Source organism: Osmerus mordax, chromosome 8, assembly GCF_038355195.1.
Source record: "Osmerus mordax isolate fOsmMor3 chromosome 8, fOsmMor3.pri, whole genome shotgun sequence".
In the NCBI taxonomy this organism is placed as follows: domain Eukaryota; kingdom Metazoa; phylum Chordata; class Actinopteri; order Osmeriformes; family Osmeridae; genus Osmerus; species Osmerus mordax.
Genome location: NC_090057.1, coordinates 13,779,794 through 13,802,115, shown reverse-complemented (window position 1 = coordinate 13,802,115; position 22,322 = coordinate 13,779,794). Strand labels below are relative to the sequence as shown.

The 22,322-nt window shown below is 48.7% G+C and overlaps 4 protein-coding genes across 5 annotated transcripts in view; 2 read left to right on the top strand and 2 right to left on the bottom strand.

Moving 5' to 3' along the window:
- The first annotated feature begins 1,102 nt into the window (after positions 1–1,102).
- Positions 1,103–4,730, top strand: selenol (selenoprotein L). 2 transcript variants are annotated; one of them, XM_067242310.1, is made up of 10 exons: positions 1,103–1,280; positions 1,653–1,731; positions 1,820–1,873; positions 2,019–2,064; positions 2,372–2,499; positions 2,829–2,943; positions 3,133–3,255; positions 3,429–3,566; positions 3,688–3,796; positions 4,011–4,730. In XM_067242310.1, the coding sequence occupies exons 1-10, from the start codon at positions 1,178–1,180 to the stop codon at positions 4,022–4,024; spliced, it is 909 nt and encodes a 302-aa protein (XP_067098411.1). In that variant the 5' UTR covers positions 1,103–1,177; the 3' UTR covers positions 4,025–4,730. The 2 variants fall into 2 exon arrangements, with proteins under 2 accessions (XP_067098411.1, XP_067098410.1); XM_067242309.1 differs by having other exon boundaries at positions 3,688–4,730.
- A 47-nt stretch (positions 4,731–4,777) lies between these two features.
- On the bottom strand, positions 4,778–6,956 carry clec11a (C-type lectin domain containing 11A). The gene is made up of 4 exons (XM_067242311.1): positions 6,686–6,956; positions 6,166–6,274; positions 5,886–6,077; positions 4,778–5,672 (listed from the first exon to the last, which is right to left on the bottom strand). The coding sequence occupies exons 1-4, from the start codon at positions 6,812–6,814 to the stop codon at positions 5,272–5,274; spliced, it is 831 nt and encodes a 276-aa protein (XP_067098412.1). The 5' UTR covers positions 6,815–6,956; the 3' UTR covers positions 4,778–5,271.
- Positions 6,957–8,556: 1,600 nt separating this feature from the next.
- c8h1orf198 (chromosome 8 C1orf198 homolog) lies at positions 8,557–10,618 on the bottom strand. The gene is made up of 4 exons (XM_067241945.1): positions 10,275–10,618; positions 9,907–9,957; positions 9,048–9,737; positions 8,557–8,798 (listed from the first exon to the last, which is right to left on the bottom strand). The coding sequence occupies exons 1-4, from the start codon at positions 10,578–10,580 to the stop codon at positions 8,742–8,744; spliced, it is 1,104 nt and encodes a 367-aa protein (XP_067098046.1). The 5' UTR covers positions 10,581–10,618; the 3' UTR covers positions 8,557–8,741.
- Positions 10,619–11,400: 782 nt separating this feature from the next.
- Positions 11,401–22,322, top strand: part of igf2r (insulin-like growth factor 2 receptor) — a 28,471-nt gene continuing 17,549 nt past the window's right edge. Inside the window, exons 1-15 of the mRNA XM_067241383.1 lie at positions 11,401–11,546; positions 12,077–12,216; positions 15,911–16,032; positions 16,601–16,699; positions 17,093–17,225; positions 17,319–17,430; positions 17,647–17,752; positions 18,061–18,220; positions 18,600–18,792; positions 19,128–19,231; positions 19,656–19,820; positions 20,064–20,210; positions 20,425–20,571; positions 21,063–21,200; positions 21,332–21,482. Coding sequence (XP_067097484.1) covers positions 11,401–11,546; positions 12,077–12,216; positions 15,911–16,032; positions 16,601–16,699; positions 17,093–17,225; positions 17,319–17,430; positions 17,647–17,752; positions 18,061–18,220; positions 18,600–18,792; positions 19,128–19,231; positions 19,656–19,820; positions 20,064–20,210; positions 20,425–20,571; positions 21,063–21,200; positions 21,332–21,482 — 2,063 coding nt within the window. The remainder of the gene's footprint in view (positions 11,547–12,076; positions 12,217–15,910; positions 16,033–16,600; positions 16,700–17,092; positions 17,226–17,318; positions 17,431–17,646; positions 17,753–18,060; positions 18,221–18,599; positions 18,793–19,127; positions 19,232–19,655; positions 19,821–20,063; positions 20,211–20,424; positions 20,572–21,062; positions 21,201–21,331; positions 21,483–22,322) is intronic.

The window sequence follows — 22,322 nt, the reverse complement described above, 5'->3', positions numbered from 1 at the left end:
ATTGGCTTACTCAAAGGCACCAAGTGGTGGAAGCCCTGCAGAATCAAATGTTTGACTTGAGGCAAATTGACGTTAGCGGAATGAAATGAAATCATACCAACAAATATTGTGGGTTTGCTATAAATGAGATGAAGCTGTTATTAGTGGGATATTGCAAAAAAAGTGGTGAAAGTATATTGGACCTCTCTCCAGTACTATGATTCTGACCTCTAAACATTCTAGGGGGGCACAAGGTTACGCCTATGGGAGAAATAAAACAGTTTTAACAGTTAAATGCATCAATCTGGTGCACTTTGAGGTGAAAACATAAAAAACAGATGAACATTTGCTGTTTCATCATTGACAATCAACAGACGTAGGCATACTCATTCAGGATGAACTTTGAAGAGCTGAGTTGACACTGGACGGACGTTAGGTTCATCCAGAGCCATAGGGCTCTGGGTTCATTCAGTTCAGGGTGACCTCCCTGACTCTGATCTAAAGCCTCAACAAAAGCCTAGACAGACTCTCTGGCTTCACCTGCTGGTTGAGGACATCTGAAGTGCGCAGGGACATTGGGTAAGATGTAAACGCAGATTTTTGATAAAGTTCTGGGACGTCAGACACGGTAGGCTTGTTGAGTTTCTCCACTGCCTCTGCAAACTCAATCAGAATTTTTCTGAAAATACTGCCGGAACTGTTCCAGAAACCAACTTTCTTCTCTTTCTCTGTTTGCAAGAGACAAGCATAAAACATTACAACACGGACGAGACTCTAGATTCAGAATAACTTATGTCAAACCTACAAAGGTGAAATGAGGACATTCTGACATGACACTAATTCAAACTCAGCTTTAAAAAAAATGTTAAAATGATAGTGAAATGGAATGTACATTTGCTGCAATTTGCCTAGACCACGTTCCGAGCATTATAGAGATGACTTATAGTATACTTTCACATCACAAGATCTGGGAGTAGTGATTAGTTTGAAATGTTCCTCTGACTCCTCCCTCTCTGACTCCTCCCACTCTGACTCCTCCCTCTCCCCCCCCCCCCCCCTCCCCCATTCCAGTTTCTGTATGTTAACCACCAGATATCGCTGTTGAGCATTTTTGGTCACATGGTGCTTCTCACATCTGTAAAAGCAGGTTCCCAGTGTAATCCAGTGCTGGAGCTGGGGAAGAGAAAGAAGGACAGGCATGGAGAAAGAGGACGTCAGCTTGGATGATGTGACGTGCTCTCTGTCTCTGCTCATCAACCTCGGAAGGGTGCTTCTGGAGAATGGAAAGCAAGAGGCTGAAGGTAGAGTGAAGTAGCCTAAAGTTGACTAGCGCGTTAGCTTCTGTAGCATGTAGCAATTACCCAACTGTTCTAGCAACCTCTGACACAATCAAAGATCCGCTAGCCTCAGGAAGTCTCTTAAATTGACACAAGCTCGAAATCTAAAAGTCACTAATGTAAGTAAAGTAGTTGACTATGTATTTAACACCAGCGTTTGAAACTGTGTTTACCATCCAGTTGATCCTTATTCTAGAATCATCAGCAATTAGTTCGACACTCTCAAACTATAGTATTGCAAATTGGAGATTAATGCTGGCATGTGGCGTTGTGCAAGGCAGCACTAAGCTCTCACATGCCCTAGCCATCACTGATAATGCTGCTTTGTTCCCACAGCGTCTGTACAGGATTATGTTCCCAATAAAATCACCACTTTGTTTGGCCTGATGACTGCTGGTGCAGATCTCTACAACAGGTGCGCACTGAAGGGATAAATGATTGTCTGAATTCATTCAAACGTTTAGTACTCCGGTCAACTTTCATCTCTTTTGTATATCTAACAGCATTGGAGTCACAACAAAGTCTGAAGCAGACGCTGTTTTGCAGAAGTTTTTCCAGTGAGTAGAAGCCAGAGAACATACTGGAAATCCCAAGGGCCATGCACAGGGTCCTGGGAAAGTTTCAAGTTCTACATTAGGCTCATTCATGTGTATTGCAGCACAGTGTTTACATAACTGATCCTTCTCCCTCCCTCTGTATCAGCCATGAGAGTGTCCGGGATCGCATGGAGGACCTACTGAAGTTGGAGGTTCGTTTAGTCATGATGCACACAGTCGAAGCCCTGTCCCAAACCACCTCTGCTACACACTAACATTCCTCAGACATGATTGGTTAGCGCCGCACACAGACTTGTTATTATCCCTGTGGTTTCAACTAATGTTTCTGTGGTCACTCATATTTGTAGACATGGGTTTACATTGTATTTGTGTGTAGGCAAAAATAATAGGTCCTTACACACTGGTTTGTTCCCTTCTGTGGTTTTGGTTGTTATTGTGCCTTAAGCTGTATCTCGAGAGTGCAGTTGATGTGTAATTACAGAGTTGTAATTCCTGCAGACGGAGTGGGATGAGTTTCTGGAGCGTCTGGATGTAGACCTGCAGGCCACAGACAGACAGCTAAGCAGAGGGCCCACCGTGGACAGTCTGGGTGCAGACACACCCCTCACCGATGCCAGGACTGGAGAGTAAGTCTGCGGAACCCCACCAACTCTGTCTGTCTGCGTAACTGTCTGTCTCTCCATCTGTCTGCTTAGCTGTCTGCCTGCCTAACTGTATCTCTGTTTGTCTGCCTGTCTGTCTGCGTAACTGTCTGTCTCTCCATCTGTCTGCTTAGCTGTCTGCCTGCCTAACTGTATCTCTGTTTGTCTGCCTGTCTGTCTGTCTGCCTAACTGACATCTGTGACTAGCTAACTGGCTGGCCCTCTTTCATCTGGGATTAGACTGACTGTATTTCTGACGGTGAGACTTCTGAACGAATGTATGACATACTCTCATAGTTGTGTGTGTGTTCTAGGAGTGTGTCTCTGGGTAGGTACTTTGGGAAAGGAGAGAACCTGCTGCTGGTTCTGATCCGACACCTTGGATGACTTCCGTGACGAGACCACCTGGCACAGATGGAGACCAATCAGGTTTTGTTATCAGAGTTCCACGTCGCCTATCAGCTGTGTGTTTGTATGCACGTGTGTGTGACTGACCCTGTTCTGTGTGTGTGTGTGTGTACCTGTGAGTGACTGACCCACATGCATGTAACTGGCTCTCGTGTCTGTCTGTGTGTGTATGTAACTGACTCTGTGTGTGTGTGTGCGTGCACCATGCAGGATCTCCTGGATGCCGGGTCGGTGCGTGTTCTGGTGGTCTCCTTTGGCGCTCAAGAGGGGGCTAAGATGTGGCTGGAACAGACAGGCTGCTCTTACGACATGCTGCTGGACCCTGAGAGAAAGGTCACATGTACACACAGATACAGAAACGTACCCACAGATACACATATTTACATATTCAAATGGACTCATTTGGTGTGGGGACGGACACACACACAGGCAGGCTGCATGACACAACACTGTGCTTCTCATCTGCTGTTCACCTCACAATGTGCTCCTTGGCTTGCGTTCGCTAGATCTACAAAGCATTCGGTTTGGGCTCCTCCTACGCCAAGGTGCTAAAGTTCAGCAGTCTGCTGCAGTGCGGAGAGTACCCGGCTGCAAATCGGGGCTTCCCCGAGATCCCTTTCCATCTGTTGGGGGACCTCTACCAGGTACGACCTTCTGGAGGAAATGTCTCCCCCAACGTTGAACCACACTCATACCAGCTCCTCTCTCGCCAGGAAGCTCTGTGATTGGACCAACCATGTGTCTGTCTGTCTTGTCTGTTACCAGATGGGGGGCGACTTTGTTCTGGACCAGGGAGGGAAGGTGTTGCGGTCTCATCCTTGTATGACCCCCAGAGACAGACCAGCGCTGGGGGACTTGCTGCAGGATATTACTGGTACAGGCTCCTCCACCATCTCTGGATAAGCCCACAGGCCCAAGTCAAGCCCTTAGCCCTTGCATTCACTAACCTAGCCTGGCTGGCCAATCTCTGACCCAGCCCAACACCCAGCCTTTGATTAACTTCACCTAGCCCAATACCCAACATCTTCCATACCCTAACCTTTTCCAGCCACCAGCCGCTACTAACCTAACCCACCACCTTCCTCTAGGGCCAAGGGAATGATTTGAAGTCCAGGGTCCTTGTAGATGACACTGACACCACAGAAGAAGAGCAGCCCTCAGTCTCCTGTAGATGACGACACGCCCCCCACTCATGACGTCATGAAGAGGCGAGGTCCGATGAGAACTCCGGAGCTGAGGGCCGACCCGCTCTTCCTGCCGTGGTGTCAGGGTTGTGATGTCACTTCCTGAACGGTATACATGTTCGCTGGGAGTAGACCTGAAGTGTAGATTGAAATTAACCTCTTGTAATTCATGTGATTCATTAAAAAAATACTGTCTTTAAATCACGTGATTTAAGGATTTTAAGGAAAATCTTTCTGTGATGCTAACTGGTCCCAGGAGCACTTGTGTGTGACAGTGTTTTATCTGGTCACTCTTCAAGTTCTTGTTTTAATATCCTACCAAGAGAAATCCCTTTTCCTGTTGACTGCAGTCAGTGCACTATAGAAAGTTATTGTGTACTTGTGTAGAGGACACCTTGAGAGTGAGGACCACTGTGAACTAGTATATTAGTGATTGTGTAATAATAAGGTTATCCAGTAGTAGTAATGTAACAATGTTATGAGAATGTAAATCACCACACATCTTTAATAAACTAGACATACATGACTGAAATAATTTGGGTTTAGGCTTTTGTAGATTTTTTTTATTGCTTTGCTCACATCTCTTAGTGAATCAAAATAAAACAGCATTCAGTGTACTGATTTTACTGAATATAATTTATTTATGGAGCTTTTACATTGTGCGTTACGAGTCTGCTTACAGTATTTTAACATTCTGTTTTTTGACAGAATTGTGTATTATTGTTTAACATTAGAATCGTTGAAGCCTACAATGTCTGTGAATAATTGATCATTGAATGACAGTACTCTACTGTACACAGTACACAAATTACTCAATACTTGAACTCATATTGGCTGGGTGTGAATCTGTGACAGAGACCTGCCAATCATAGAACAGAATTTACATACAAATGTGAGGCTCACTTCTGGAAAAGCTGCTCATAGAAAGTGTAAAGTCATGTTCTGGTTATTTGCATTGTCTTGGCTTTAAGGGCCAATCTGCTCCAACACGACGTTTGTCAGAGAATATGTCGTACATTCAACCATTCCATGTCTATGAAACTCGTCTACAGTTTAGGCCATACAACACCACACAGAAAATCGTGGAAGCAGAAGGATAGAAAGTGGAGGAAAGAGTGGACAATCCACTATAACTCAGATGGCGGTTGGACTGCTTGGGTGTCACTTAGGCATCGAATTCACAGAGGTAGTACATGTTTCTATCACAGTAGTGGTCCCACCAGTCGCCGTCATCCGACGACATTGCCACGCAATTCTCGCGCTTCCCTCCGTCCGGCTGGCTAGATAAGAAGTGCTTGCGCCACTGAAAGTAAGAGACGCGCGTCATGTCCTCAAACAGGTATTGTCCCTCGGTGAGTAGGTCATTGATACCCAACCAGACCGGCCAGTTCCCGGGGTGAAAGAAGTTTTTGACGTAGTCTGCAAGTGCCTCCTGCTCTTTCCTGTCTCTGGGCATTGCCATCCTCCCACCACGCTCCTGGCATTTTGCGTTGGCGCCGGCGTAGTTCTCGTAGCTGCGGTAGACCAGGTAGCACTTGTGGCCGACACGACGGCCTTTCTGACACCCTGGGACAGCGCAAGAGGCGGGTTGAGAATAGAGTTGGAATGAGCACTGGGAGTTACTAAAATGAGTCAAATTGCAAAGTTTTACTGTGACAAATTGGTGTGTGGATGATTTCAATGCTACAATACAAGTAAAAAAAACATTTTTATGAAGGTATTTTTGACATTTATATTTTCCCATATTTAAATGATGTGGTATTTCCTCAGAATACCTACCCTCAAGCCGGCCTATCTGTTTGCGGTTGTCCTTGGTGTAAAGGACGACCTGCTGCATGTGTTCCTCCATGTCTCCTATCCTGCCGTCCAGCCGGGACACCCCATCCAAGAGCTGGGTCACCTTTATATCCAGAGTGTAGTGGCCCACATTTAGTTTGTGGATGGCCTGGTCCATGGCTGCCAACCTGGACACTGGAGAAGGAGAGAGGAGGTAAATAACAGAGAATTCTCCTGGCCATATGGTTGTGGGTCAGATGTTGCGTTTGTATGTTATACGTACACACGTAATTGTATGTGTTCTCAAAGTCCGAGAGGGGGCTTGTGGGTTCAGGTTCCGGAAAATTGTTTGGCACGTCTCCCCTGACCTGTTTCTCCTCCGCTTCCGACCTCTGACAGACACGACACAAACGGAACCATGTGGAACCTTTAGAACGTTAGCATTCACGAACAATTTGGAAATCATCTCTTGGTAAAAAGCTTCACTATCTAATCATGAGCCATGGTTGACACCATTGTCTTTAATATTAACACAATTTTTGCTTGGCTGCCTCACCCTCAGGGTGTCAGAATACACCACTGCAGGGGAAAGACTTTGCATCTTACGAAAATCAACACAGTTAAACAGTTCCTTATGTACTCAATACTAAGTTATGTCCATTACCCCGGTAATCAATCAGATGCTTCTGTGGCCCTTTATGGTTTTACTAGCATGGGGACCTATGGAGGTCATACCATCTACAGTATAGGTTGTGTGTGTAATTGTGTGTTATCTAGAGGGGTCTCTAGGTTGGTCCACTCACCTGTATGGACGCGGGGTTGGCCGGAGAGGCTTCTGTGGAGCCAGGGTCTGGCTCACCTCTGCTGGGAATGCTCATCAGACACAGGACGCTGAACAGAACCACCGCAACACAGTCCATTATCCTCTTCATAACTCGGCTGGCTGTGCAAAGTGTTGGCCACTTCTGCCCTCTCTCCCTTTCTATTTTCAATGTCGGTTTCCCTCTCTCGCACTTGCCCTCCCTCAATGTCTCCCTCACCTTCCTTGCCTGTCTGTCCCTATGCCTCTCTCCTCTCTTTCTCCTTCTCTTTCCTTGCCCGCTCTCTCGTTCTGACTTGTCCTGAGCTACACCAACAACAGGAAAGCTCTTTGTTTTCCTTTACCTCCCACTTCCACTCTTTGTGTTAGCTAGGCACTTTTATGAGCACACACACAAACACACACATCCCCATTCACTAATACTCCCCCCCCCCCCCCCCCCCCCCCAGTCTTTTTGGGCTGGCATGTCAGGTCTCGGGCTGTGGAAACAAATCACTGCCAGTGTTTTCACAGGGTTTGCGGCGAGTGAATTAAGAGAGGAAATGAGTGAATGTGTCCTTACAGAGGGAAGCTTCTGTACATTGGAAGGATGCCAGTTCAAATGCCACAGGAATCCTGCTTTCCACAGCGGCAGTCCACCAGAGTCTAGGATGTCTGGGTGGGGTAGACAGAAGGACTGACTGTGTTGCATAACTCAACTCAACATGGCTCAGGCTAACTCTTCACATAACTTTACACAGTGGCTTGGACAGGCAGATGTTGACCATTTTAAGATGCATGCAGCTTGTTGGCACCCTAACACTACTTTAGTAGAAGATGTAGAAAATTATAATATAATAAAGCCATACAATCTGTTGTAATATTTTGTTTGGCATTATGTATATCTTTGGTTCGGAGTTGACTTAAAAGAAAACCTGACATATGTTTATAAATCTTACCTTATTCCACAAGTTGATTTAACACTATCCCTGATAATTTTGTTGTCATCTTATAGAAGAAGCAATTTTATTTAAAGCAGATGGATCATCTTTGATTCTCTTCCTTACTACCTCATTATTGTAGGAGGGTTACCCACTTCACTGTTGCTTGCAACTATATTTTTACTTTAACTACTAACTTATTACTTACAACTAACTTAATCAAAACAAATGTTATGCAATATTGCCATTGAGAAAACTAATATTTTTGTGAACTTCAACTCATGTTTAAGAGAGGAGTTTAAGTGCCAGGCTGCTAATATTTTTGGACACGACTAAATGGATTGACCACACTGTATTTCTAGACTATATTTAGGTGGCAGTGTGTGTATTTAGTAGACAGAAAGGGACAATTGCAAGTTCAGTTTCATTTATTAGCTTTTTATCTGTGATTTGCAAAATGCATGAGTGCAATATAATAGCATATGATACAATCAATGAATATACTCTACATACAAAAGTCAGTAAAATAGTACTCTCTAGTCGTGTAAAATGGTCATCGATAAATAACGCGAGTGGTACAAATCACTTAGGTCATGCTCCTTTATCTAAACACACCGACAAGACGGCTGCAGCATCCTACATGTACACTACGTCATAATAGCACGAGTGGAAGGTCTCAGTACCAGGATAAGGGATGGATAGAATCAGGAAACTGGAAGGGAAGAGATAGCGACTATGTTGGAGGGGAAACACAAGCACACAGCCGTAAGAAACGTCCTGAACAAGCTAACCTAACCTGCTTTCATGCCTTTACGACACTTAAGTGAAGCCGGAGGACAAACGTCGACTTTCGAACGTGCTAATCGACCTTGACAACGTTGTGTGTCAACCTAAGTGGAAAGTTTGATGCAGTGAGCCGAAAATAACAAGTCGGTCAGTGACACTTCATTTAATCTGGAATAACATGACAGGGATATGACGTTGAACACCTTCAGAGTGATAAGAGGAGTGCGAGCAGGCAGCATAAAGAGAGACAGACACACGGGCCAGCTGAGCCTGGATCCTGATGGTGCACCTGCTGTCGGCCTGGCCCGTCGAGCAGTGTGGCGTTACCGGTCGTTACCAGTTGTCCAGGAAGTCAAACCCGGTCTTCAGGATGTTGTTGCTCGTATTGAACTGAAGTCAGAAAAAACACATAACATGTCACTAGTGTAAGGGCTAATTATAATTATAAAAGGAAGGGCTAATTATTTTTCATTTGGCATCAATTTTTCTCGTGTCGCAGACACTTTCTATAAAGCGACATACAGCACGAGGTAGATCTGAACCCACAACCTCTGGGGGCAGTCAAATTCTCAAACCACTGAGCTATACCTATCCCCCCCAGGGGTTGAAGGGCGTATATGTTTGTGAACGGACGCTAACCTGTGCAAAGGTAGGGCTGGAGGCCAGTGGAGGAGACTCCACCCTGTCTCCGTCTCGCGCCGCGCTGCCTGAGCGAGCGGGGGTCTTGGCGCCCGGCAGAAACACCTCTTCGGGGGCGCTGCTAACCGATGGCAGCGTGCTCTGAGCGCGCTCCCAGCCGGCCACCGTCGACGACACGCTGACGGGGGCGGGGCTAGGGGCGGCGCTGATGGCGACGGGGGTCACGGCGATGGCGACAGGGATGGGAGGAGGGGGGGCGGGGGGCCTTGGGGCTCTCTGCTTGCTGGACCTGGACGGTGGAGGAGGGTCCTCTGGCTCCTTGGAGGTTGGGGAGGGAGAGGGGGTCTCCGAACGCAGGTAGGAGGAGGAAGGGGTCTCGGGGCGCAGGTAGGAGGGCAGTGGCTTCTCGCCCTTCTCCAAGGACTTGATCTGGCTGGGGGTGAGGAAGTTTGCCTTCTCCCCATCCAACCTGGAGCGCTCCGCACTGATCTTCCAAAAGGAGGACTCCTCCTCTTGCCTGCTGCCCAGACTTGGGCCCTCACCGTTGGATGGCTTGCCGCTCGGGGTCCCCTTGGCTAGCTGGCTGCTTTGGGCCACTTTGGCCGGCTTAGGGTCGGCCTGGATGGAGGAGGAGGAGGTAGATACGGGTTGCTCTGGGAGAGCACTGGTCATGTTGAAGTCCAGCTGGCTCTGAAGGGCAGTGGACAGATTAAAGAGTGAAAGAGTGAACATATGTAAAAAAAAAAAAAAGCATAGTTAATGTATCTGCTCTTGTCTGGATCATTACCAGAACAAATGAACACTGTCCATGTATATGAGGCGTTAGGCTATCACAGTGACAGAGTTGCTGCACACACACCTTGGTCTCCCATGAGAACGGGGCCGAGTGCTCATCCTGCCAGGTGAGGTCCTGAAAACAAACACAGACGGAGTTAGAAGTCATCTCTGTGCGTGTTCCTTCGTCAGGGCTGTGAAAACTTAAATGGGTCATAAGATTATTAGATATGATTCAAAAATATATATTCGGTGTCCACTTAGCTACACTGACCAAATGTTGATCGGTCGGTTACGGTAACTTACTTAATAGTAAATATCGATAGACGTTTTAGTTTTGGCAGACCGGTGTGACGTTTACTATCCGACTGCATACGCGTGTCCTAGATAGCTGGCCTAGCTTGAATTTTAAAACGACAATGACAAAATAACCAGAAGAACAGAAGAACATACCTCCTCTCCGAAATGGACAATTTTTTGTCCTGTCTGTATAAGTAACCTCGGATAGCAAATGACCTCCTCTCGGTCGACTTTGTGCATCGCGTATCTCGCTCGGATGTGTGGGTCCATCATTCCATTGTCGATGGCGGCGTCCTGCTCGTTTTGAGTCATTGTATCCCATGCCGAACCATACCTCTCCTTGATCTTCTCCCGTTCCAGCATTATTTTCCTAGCCATCGAGTTCATCGAGGAGAAATACTCGAACTTCTTCTGCTCCATCCTGTGGCCGTCGGCCCCAGACATGGTCGCCGCAGCCATTTTTCTACCAGCTGTACAGCATTCCAGGGTGGAGACTGGAGAGCAGTAACCAGCCCTGTGACGTTTAGTTCGCTTGTAAACACAAACGTATTTTTCATTGACGAACAGGGCCACCTGGCGGATACATGCATTATTGTTCTCCCTTGTCTGCAGTGGCAAAATAATTCATTTTCAGTAAGCGTACAGTTTCGGGTATTATTATAGATTATTCGGGTTATGAGAGGGTGGCTTTGAGAGCTTTGTGCACACGATCAAAGCGGTTACCCCATATTGACAGGAGCTGTCGAGCTGACATTGGATATACAAGATCTCTTAAATGATCACAAAAGATCATTTAATGATCTTTGTGGAACTTTCTTACAGAGCTTGTTGATTGCTTATGTCTTACGCCCACATCAAAAGGACAACATATTATCGTATTATGATACTGATGACTCCAGACCCCAAGCACCTAAAATACTGTTTTCAGTAGCAAACGTGACGTCATTCACAAATCGGCTAAAGGTTATTTTGCTGCTGCTCAACAACGAAAACGGAGATGGTCAAAGTCGTTAGATTTGCCATTAGTCGCTAGATGAGATGGGAAACGTGAAAAATCGCTCAATCTAGCTACAAAGTCGTAAAATTGGCAACACTGACTTAAAAAAAAATCATGACTCATGTGTAGAAGGTCACACCACGTGATGCCTGCTATCAAGCGTTGAGTGGATCATGTGATTCGGCCAGTTCCTGCTTCAGCTAACAGAAGACAACCGTGGAGACTTTGCTGTATCATGTCGGACGCAGCGCGATAGCTTATTATTTCAAAATACTCTACAAGATGGTCCCACCGTGTAAACATAACGACAACGCAGCACCATGGAAAAGACCAACAATGTTTCTGGTGTGGCTCGTGGCGATTGTTTCATCTTTCCCCCGTGGCGCAGCGGGCACGGATGTCAGTCCTTGGTACCAGGATCTTTGCAGGTGGGTACCTCTCGGTGATTATAGATCTCGCTTGACACCTAGACGATCGGCTAGCTACAGATAACATTAGCTAAGATACGTTACGAAATAAAATCAGATGTTAAACAGATAGCTACAAAGTGCCTTATCAGTGTGGTATTCCATGTTTCCATTCGCACTACTGTTGACTGGCGCAGCAGAGTTAGCTAGGGGAGCTACGTTAGCTACCTGGTATTTATCTAGCAAACAATGAATACAATAGTGAGAAATCAATCAATTTTGGTCACAGCTACTGTAAGTGGTTTTAACACCTTTGTATGGTCTTAAGCAGAACGTTAGCAAACATATGGACAAAGGCTGATCATCTGTTTGTAAAGCAATATGTGCAAAATATGCAATTTAATAACATATTATTGTGCATACGTAGCAATACAATAGCAGGTCATGCAGTATATTAGCAGCCAAGTCACTGTCCATTCAAATGTTGTTGTGGTATTTTAATGTTTGCATGTTATCTTAAGCATCCTCTGTCTTGTCTTCCGTTGGTGCAGTTACAAATGGGAGGCCATAGACCTGGACAACAATGTCAGCTACTCTCTGAAGCTGTGTGACTCCTCTCCAGACACTGGCTGTGGGGCTGGCACTGCCATCTGTGCCCGCAACCTCACCACACAGAAGGCCCAGTCAGTGGGTGAGTACACCAACAGCACCGCAGTACCGTCGTAATATCCACAATCCTCAGTAGGTGAGGTTACAACCAGAGTCTACTCCTGAGAATAGCACATATCTAGAAAACTGTCCAGTAGGCCTACGGTAGATGAGTAGCCTAAGCCTGCAGTATTGTAGCTCGAGGCTCTGTTGTCAGTAAGGGGAGCTTGGGGAGCAGTTTGTCCATTAGCTGGAGCTGGTCTCTGGCTGGTCGCTGTGCTGAGGAGGCAGAGTGGAGCCACGACTGAAATGCTGATTGTGAGCTGCTTGCATGACTGTGGGGTCAGCAGGCCTTGCAGGAGCTAGGCTAGCCAAGCGAGAAGACCACCACAGCCAGACAGCTAGGTTAGCAGGAGCATCGGGAGCGATGCTAGGCTGGCTAAGAAGGCTAGCCACAGGAAAACTCAGGGGTTAAACCACTGGTTGACCAATGACGTCTGTCACTAATAAATGTACTTCAGCAAAGAGGTCGTACAAGCCGTTGTATAAACCTGTTTCATGTGAAGAGCGATTTGTGGTGGGAGTTCATTGTTTTTGTGTTGAGGTTCCTTCACTGTGGTCGTATTTCCTGTTTCAGTCGCTTTGTTTTCAGAAGATGAAAACGGGCAAGGGCAAAGGAAATTAGCTTTCTACAACACTCATGAGTCAACTTCAATAGACACATCCTCCCACAAAGCCATTATCTTGATGAAAATATCATTCGAAGATCATAAGTCCAGAACTGGTTGTGAACGAGACTCTGTTTGACTCTCGTAGCTTTAACAGGTTTGTGTCAATGTCTCAGTTGTGGCTAGACGCTGCACTAAAAGCAAAAAAATTAAATGACAATTCAAATTATTCTTGGCAATGCCACTTTTTAGTCCTGATCGAGCAGTTGTGAAGGGAGGGCTGTTGACATGGTTGTGTTACTGGAAAGAGAGGACAGTTATGATGGAATAACTGGGGTGAAAAGGCCAAATGGCTCCTTGAATAGATTTAGGCTTACATTTGTTGTACGTGCTAGAGACAGGCCTAGCCTGTAGCTAGGGCTGTAGGTCTACATGCCAAACAGCCTGTGGAGCTCTCCTGGCAAGCAGAGACAAGAGTGGTGTCAGGAGTTATTTCAGAACACGGCGCTAACAACATGGCTGGAGCAGGGGTCGGGGACCTTTTAGTGCTGTGACAAATCAGTGTTTGGTCGCGCTCAGCCAGCTAGTGACATCAGCCGATCACGTGAGCTCAGGGTGGGAGTCACTTGGGCAGTCTGGCCCTGTGCAGATACCCCAGCAGGAGCTCAGCTCTCTTCCCAGAAGAGACCAGGCCCCGCCCCAGGCCCCAGAGTCACCTCCCCAGTCCCTAGTCCTCTCACCCTGGGTCCTCTCTTCCTACATGTGTCCAAGCCTCCAGTCCTCATTCCCTCTAATGACGGCTACGTTTCATCGGATTACGTGGGATGGCCTGATCGTTGCACCTTGCTGTCCACACGGGACTGCCAGCGTTGCTCTACGAAGCTGCTACCATCACATGCCATCCTCAATCAGTGATTGGTGCTCCTAAACAAAGCACGGGCGAACGGAAGAGAGGGAGAAAAGGAAAGGAGGAGAAGAGAGATGCTGTTTTTTTTATTCTTCGTTGAACCGCTTCGGAGATGATTAGAAGGGATCAAAGGTGGACAAAATCGTCTGTCTCACATGATCATGTGATCTTTAAACCTTTTCGTCTTCCTACCCGACAACATGTTATGCCTCGACAAAAACATAAAGGAAACACGAAACAACTTCTTATTCATGTAACAAAACTGGAGCCAAACCCAGTTTAACCATTCACTTCCTCAACTCCGGGAAGCACTCTGAATTCCTCAGGCGCCCGGCATGTGGTCAATTAAGCTCAGTAGAATACAAGCTTCTGTCCTCCAGGGCTGGTCTCATTGTTGTGCAAATGGTGTTACTGGGTCATCGCGCTGGCAGCTTGTCAGCACTGTTATCAAACTGTGCTCTCAAGCACTGGTTTATGACAGGGAGAGGGAGGAAGAGACCGAGTGAGAGGGAGCAAGAGACAGAGCGAGAGAGTGAGAGGGAGGCCCCAGTGCCCTTTAAGGCTACCACCAGCCTGGGTCTGGCTAAAGATAGGAGGCCAGCTAGGGAGCAGGACAGCCTAAACACAGTTGGGGAAAGTTCAGAGTTTCACTTGAAGGCTGAAGGTAACGTGCTAGCAACGTCAAACACGAACACAAGGGCTGCACAGAATGGAACTACTGAATGAGACATGGAACATAAAGTCGTTTGTTTCAGTTGAATTGACCTTGCTTCTTTGTAGCGGGTACTACTGTAAACTGCTCAAAGTAGCATACTGTACTGGTCAGTGTAAGGGATTCTTGTAAGTGATGTTCCGCATGGCATTTTGCGATAGCTTGACGGAGCTTCTTCAAGTAGTGACGTAGCTAAGGTAGGATTGGTCAAAGCCGTTTTGGGTTATGTCTTTCGCGATAGGTTAATTTGTACGTTTGTACATGAGTGCGTTAGGGAAGCTCTGGAAGGAGCCGTCACTGACCGTTCTGCGCAGCAGCGGAGACGAGTCTAAAGCCGACTCTGAAATGTAGTTCTTATCAACGCCTGGGGTTTGGGTACAGGACTGTCTGGCTGCTTGTCAGTAGCAGACTGCCTCGCTGCTGGCTCAGCACTGCACCCTGCCTCTTATCAGCTCACGTAGAACAGGGAGACCTACACTGTGGACTCAGGACTGTCAACAGCTTTTACTGCGCTGATGTACCAGGGTGAGGTTTTTGGTGCACGTCGAGTCGAACCCTTGTTAGAGGCCGGGACAGAAGCAGTCTCGGTCTGTTTACTCGTGCATAAAGCAACTTCACTGGTACAGAGAAGGGAAATGGACACACAAACGGATAGAGACAAGGAGAAATAGATAGAGAGAGAGAGAGAGAGAGAGAGAGAGAGCATAACAGGGAGAGACCAGCCGTGCGTTGGTAGCAGTGTGTGAAAGACCGACACAAGTTGCACACATAGAGAAAGAGACTGTATGCAGACGTGTCCCTCCGTTTCACATTTGTATTCACTTAGCAATTGCATCATCATCCAAAGTGACACGTGTGGAAAGTACAGGATCACGGATCAGAAGTACGTAGTTCTGCTCCAGGACTCCTGTCTGCGAATCTCCCCGGCTAGTACACACAACAGACAAGCCTGGCAGCCTAAACCATGTCGTATCCCCCCTCCCCTCCCCTCTCTCCCCCCAGTACCCTAATGTTCACCTCTGACCCCACGGAGGACTGTGTGGCAGCCCCGGGGAGCTGGATTATGAATCACCTTGGAGCTCCTTGAGGGAGCATGTTAGCTTTAAGGGGAGATGGATTCCGTCACTGGGTCATGTTGGAGTCTCTGGGCGTGGGACTGAACGGGGCTGGGAAGATAAAAATGTTTTGCCTGTTGCCTGCATGCCTCACTGGTGTGTGTGTGTGTGTGTCTGTGTCTGTGTGTAGGGAGTCAGATGGCTGAGCGGTGAGGGAGTCGGGCTAGTAATCTGAAGGTTGCCAGTTGATGCCAAATGATGCTGTGTCCTTGGGCAAGGCACTTCACCCTACTTGCTTTGGGGGAATGTCCCTGTACTTACTGTAAGTCGCTCTGGATAAGAGCATCTGCTAAATTACTAAATGTAAATGTGTGTCTGTGTGTGCGTCCGTCCAGCTGAGCTGTCCCTGCGGAGCGTGACGGGCACCAGCGTGGTGGACTTCAACAGCACGCAGCGTTGCCCCGGCGACAGCGGCGTCATCCAGAGCAGCATCAGCTTCCTGTGCAGCAAGACCATGGTGAGACCAAGCCCCTACGACGCCCCCGCCCCCCCCACCATCACCCACACGTTCCCTCCATGCCCCCCTGTAACACCTGTCAGCGAACAACCCCTTTCTGACGAACTGCAACGTTTCCTGTCAGAGGGACGTGGGGACCTCCTGTTCTCACAGCAGGTCTAACCACAGACGTGAAACGGTTTGCTCACTCTCACCGACTGCATGTTCAGCTCAGGCACGGTGAGCAAGCATAGGAGACGATGAGGCGGATGCAAACAGGTTCCGGTTTTCATCTTTTGCGCGCTTGCCGCTTCTGCCAGCTGAGCACACAGGAGGAGCGTTTTACTGGGCGGGTGTGTGTAAAGAGTGTGGGCATGTGTACGTGTGTGTGTGTGTGTGTGTACATATGCATGCTGTATATAGACCTGACAGCCTGTTTCACTGCCAATCTGTAACAGCCTTCATAAAAAGCTTTTGTCATCCAGTTGTTATTGGGTTGAAAATGCAAATGGTAAATGTCCACCGAATATTGACACAATGCCTTTCACTAAGTCACATTCATCTTTGTGTGTGTGTGTCCTCCTTCCAGGGGACACCAGAGTTTGTCACCATGTCCCAGTGTGTCCACTACTTTGAATGGAGGACGTATACCGCCTGTAAGAAGGACAAGTTCAAACCACATAAAGAGGTTGGTTGAAATTCTATCTAATTTACCTCTCTGTCTGTCTGTCTGTCTGTCTGTGTCTGACTCAGAAGGTGTGTGTGAAGCCACAGAAGACCCTATCTGTGGGTAGCCGTTTATGAGTAGCTCGTTCAGTGTGGAAAAGGTGACAGTGAGTCAAAGGACTTCTCTGCAACCTACGTAGGCCTCACTGGAAATTGAAATGCCAAAGATCATTACTGCCATATCAAGTCTGCCAACCCCCTTTTCCAGCTGAATAATGTTCTCACTGCAGTGGTTGCAGGTCTGTTGTACAGCCCTATTTCTGATACCGTAGAAATGTTGCCGTGGCGGGCCCACATGTACACACACACACACACACACAGAACAACACTGATGTGTGTTGCCGTCCCTGTCCAGGTCCCCTGCTACGTGTTTGACTTGGACGGTAAGAAGCACGACCTGAACCCCCTGGTCAAGCTGTCGGACGGCTACCTGGTGGACGACTCTGACGACGAGGTGGACTTCTACATCAACATCTGCAGGAGCCTGAGTGAGTCGGCGGCACATCACCTCGCGAGTCAAACGTCGAAAATGCGTTTCTTGGCTTTGACGAACAAACGCTTGTTTCTTCCTCCCCCCTCAGACCGTTCACAGAGCCCCTGTCCTGAAGGCTCTGCTGCCTGTCTGACCTCCAGTAAGGGCTCCTTCAGCATGGGCTTGCCCACCCACCAGCTGGAGCTGCTGTCCAACGACAGGTAAAGCCGAGCAAAACGCGAGCGTCTCCATACGCTAAAGTGGACCACGCTAACTGCTAACGACCTCGGAGCTAGCCTCGGAGTGACCTTAAGATTCCTCTCTGGTGTAGCTTTGACCTAAGCCTGACTTTCTCTCTCTTTCTCCTTTTTGTCTCTTTCTTTTTCTCTGTTTTTTTTCCTTCTTTGTCCTCTCCTCTCTCCTCTCCTCCGTCCCAGGCTGAGGTTGCGCTACGAGGGAAGCCCCGACACCCCGCCAGACTTCTGTAACGGCCACACCCCCGCCGTCACCATCACCTTCGTCTGCCCTTCGCGTCGACAGGAGGTGAGCATCCAAACTCCTGACACCCACACACCAACCCGGGGGATTTCTGTCAAAAATACGACGTCAGAAGATGACGCAAACCTAAACAATATACTACATTTACATTTAGTCATTTAGCAGACGCTCTTATCCAGAGTGACTTACAGTAAGTACAGGGACATTCGCCCCAAGGCAAGTAGGGTGAAGTGCCTTGCCCAAGGACACAACGTCATTTTTGCACGGCCGCGACTCCCTACATACTAGTGTCTCTCTCTGTTGTTGGTTGGCCAGTCTCACGACTCTGTGTGTGTGTGTTTGTGTCCCTCCAGGGCACCGAGCCCAGGATGACAGCCAAGACTAACTGTCGCTACGAGGTGGAGTGGGTGACGGAGTACGCCTGTCACCGTGACTACCTGGAGAGCAAGACCTGCAAGCTGACAAACGGACAGCACGACATTTCTATAGACCTCACACACCTCACACTCAGCGGTATGACCACACTCCCTATAATGACACACACACATGCACACACATACAAATACACACACACACATGCAAGCATGCACGCACACCAATACAAATAGACACATACACACACACACACACACAGACATACAAATAAACCTAAATACACACACACACACACACACAAAAACACATGACACAGCCACACACGCAGTTACAATATTTGAGTAGAAGTGGTTCTCTAATTTCTGTGAGAAACAGTGGAAGACATGTTTTGTATTTAGCAAAAGGGAACTTAAATCATGCGTCTTGCAGTATTCCTCTTGCAACACCGCTAAGCAGGTTCCTCTTCGACAAGTTGTGTGAACTCATAACTCTAATGTAATTGTGTGCGCGTGTGTAGCTCAAGATGCACCGTACTATGCGGAAGCTAAGAGCCCCGATGGGAAGGACAGCTACGTGTACTACATGAACGTGTGTGGCGAGACGCAGGCGGGACAATGTGGAGACGACAAGCACTACGTCTCAGCCTGCCAGGTCAAAGAGTCCGGAGACGTCACCAAGATAGCAGGGCGCTACGAGAACCAGACTCTCAGGTAGGAGGAGAGAGAGCCGCTCTCTGGCTTTGTCTCTCTGTCCCTCTCCATCTCTGTCTCTCCCTTCTGCGCTCTCTCTCTCTCTTTTAAATTGTGTAGTCTGTCACCCCTTTCTCTGTTCATCCCCCCCTCCCCTTTACACTTATTATCCGCTCCTCTTCCCTCCTCATCCTCCTCCTCTCCTCATCCATCTCCTCCTCATCCCTCTCCTCTCCTCGCCCCCCTCTCTCCTCTCCTCACCCCCCTCTCTCCTCTCCTCACCCCCCCCACTCCTCTCCTCACCCCCCCCCCCCCCCACTCCTCTCATCATCCCCCTCTCCTCCTGTCTCCTCCAGGTACTCTGACGGGGACCTGACCCTGATCTATCCAGACGGGAGTCGCTGCAGTTCTGGCTTCCAGAGGATGACCATCATCAACTTCCAGTGCAACCAGACCGCAGGTGAGCTCCCCCCGACCAATCAAGTTGCTATTTAATTATTTACATTTATACACGCGTTCATGGCCCTTTTATCTAAAGGGGTGTACGTAAAGTGCAGCAGATAATGAAGGATTAGAGGGGCCCCTTTGTGATGAGTGGACAGTACTTAAGTGGTTGGTGCCGAGGGGAATCGGTGTTTACAGAACGCCGTCAGATCCCAAATGCATCCTCCGAAAAGTCAATATAGCGCGAGAAGTGATGAACAGATAAGTGAGGCGGCTACTTGTCAGAGCCACCATCTGGAATTGAGCTGCATCTGTTGTTCAGCCACATATGAACAAGGGTTAGAGGGTCGTGACGTCGGCCATGACACTCGAATGCAAACTCGGGTCCAAGCGAATATCGAAATTGATTTATGTCTTCTCCCCCCCTCCTCCACCTCCAGGGAACTCTGGGAGGGGCTCCCCAGTGTTTGCTGGGGAGACTGACTGCACCTACTACTTTGACTGGCAGACGGCCTACGCCTGCGTCAAGGAGAAGGAGGATCTGCTCTGTAGGGTCACAGAGAGCAAGAAGCACTACAACCTTTCACCCCTGACACGCTACCCTGGTAGGACAAGAGCTCTTCTTTCTTCTCCTCTCTCTTTTCTCCTCTCTTTTCTTTTCTTTTTTCTTCTCTCCTTTCCCCTCCTCCTTCATTCTTCCCCCCTCCACTCCTTTCGCCTCTCTTTTCTCTTCTCTCTCCTCCTCCTTACCTCCTCTCTCCTCCTTCCCTCCTCTCTCTTCTCCCCCTTCCCCTCTCCTCTCCTCCAGTTACTGATTCCTCCCTGTCCTCTGACCTCCTCTCCTCCAGAGTTGGAGTCGGCCCAGAACTGGGAGGCCGTGGATGCCAACGCCCCCGAATCCGACCCCCGCCGCTTCTACGTCAACGTGTGTCACAAGCTCCTCCAGCAGGGGGCGGCGCTGGGCTGCCCCGAGGACGCCGCCATCTGCGCCATAGGTACGTCTGCTACTGGTACTGCTACTGGTAGTGGTACCGCTACTGGTAGTGGTACCGCTACTGGTAGTGGTACCGCTACTGGTAGTGGTACCGCTACTGGTTCTGCCTGGTAGGTACTGGTCAGAGTCACACAGTTTACTAGCTTGTCTGAACTTGTTGATGTTGTAGGGATGCGAACGTTTCATGGTCCCTTGTTGTCTTGTTTGTCCTCCAGGCAAAGACAAGACAGCCGTGAGCCTGGGGAAGTTCCTGTCGTCCCCCAAGAAGACAGGGAGTGACCTCAGACTGACGTACACGGAGGGGGACACGTGCAGGAAGAACAAGTGGATCAGTACCATCATGACCCTCAAGTGTAAACCAGGTGAGGAGGAAGATGAGGGCGATATAGAGGAGGGAGGTTGGGAGAGTGTTGTTTTGAGAGAAATCCAGGATCCCCCCCACACACACACGCTTGTTTTCACTCAAACTGACAAGTGATTCCAGTATTCCTCTTGCAACACCGCAAGTGACAGTGACAGAACCACCTAAAGGTTCTGTAGGGGGGTTTGGAAACAGTTTACCTTCCACTATCAGGGTGCTTACCAGAGCAATCCGAGGTGAGAGACTTTCTCTGTTGTGTCTGGAACCTTCCGTCCATCAGTTTGCAGCTAAATGTTTCAAACCTGCCCCTTTCACCAACTGAGAGGAAGAGAAGGAGAGTAAATATGGACGATGAGCTCAATAATTGAATACCAGTAGAAATGTTGCGAAAGTAGAAAGGCGGACACTTTCAAAACGAAACGGCCGACTTGGACAGTGTGTGTCCGGCTCCTGGGACGGGTTTGTGAGCGGAGAGGTTGTGTTTGTGTCCAGGGGACTTGGAGAGCGCCCCCATCCTGAGGAGTGTGTCGAGCGACGGCTGTCTGTACGAGTTTGAGTGGTACACGGCTGCGGCCTGTGTGCTCGCCCGGGCGGCGGGCGACGACTGCAAGGTGGAGGACCCCCAAGCCGGTCAGTCACACACCCACCCACACCCACACCGATCATTTCACACTGTCAGAGCGCCACTAAAACGCTCAACGTAAAGAAGGGAAGGCTTCATAGTCTCTCATCCTCTCCCACGCCTCTCCCCTGCCCTCCAGGTATCTCGTTCGACCTGACCCCCCTGCGCAGGCCGGTGGGCAGCTTCTACAACATGTCCAGCGGAGACTATGAGTACCTCATCAACGTGTGCGGCCAGGTCAAGGCAGCCAAGTGTCCAGACAAGGCTGGAGCCTGCCAGGTGGACCAGAGGTATGCAGACAGACAGACATGCAGACATGCAGACAGACATGCAGACAGACATGCAGACAGACATGCAGACAGACATGCAGACAGACATGCAGACAGACATGCAGACAGACATGCAGACAGACATGCAGACAGATATGCAGACAGACAGACAGACAGACATGACAGACAGACGGACACGACAGACACGACGGACACGACAGACACGACAGACACGACAGACACGACAGACACGACAGACACGACAGACACGACAGACACGACAGACAGGCAGGCAGGTAAACGGGTAGTTAGACAACCAGGCAGAGAGGTAGGTAGACGACGAGGCAGGCTGACAGGCGGGCAACTAGACAGGAAGCCAGGGTAGACAGACGTACTTTACAGGCTGGTAAACTAAACTGGCAGACAGACAGGCAGGCAGGCAGCCAGACCGGCCGGTCGACAAGTTGGCAAGCAGGCAGGCGGGTTCAAACCATGGAGATGACACTTGACATTCCTTTAGCACTCACCCCATGCTCATCCAGCTGCAAGCAGGAAGTAAGTCTAGAAACCACAATTCTTGTAAGGTGCTCCAGGGTTTCCCGAATTGTATAGCGATATCCGCCGTGTTACTCTGTCCTGTTTTCTCCCTCCCATTCCAAAACGCTAGTCTCCATTCTCTGCAGAACGCATTAGTCTATCGCACAAACTACCCCCCCCCCCCCCCGCATTAGTCTATCGCACAAACTATCCCCCCCCTCCCCCCCCCGCGCATTAGTCTATCGCAAAAAGTACACACCCCCCACCCCCCCTGTCTGACAGCATACCCCACCCTACCACATAACACATTTTCTGCGGGAAACC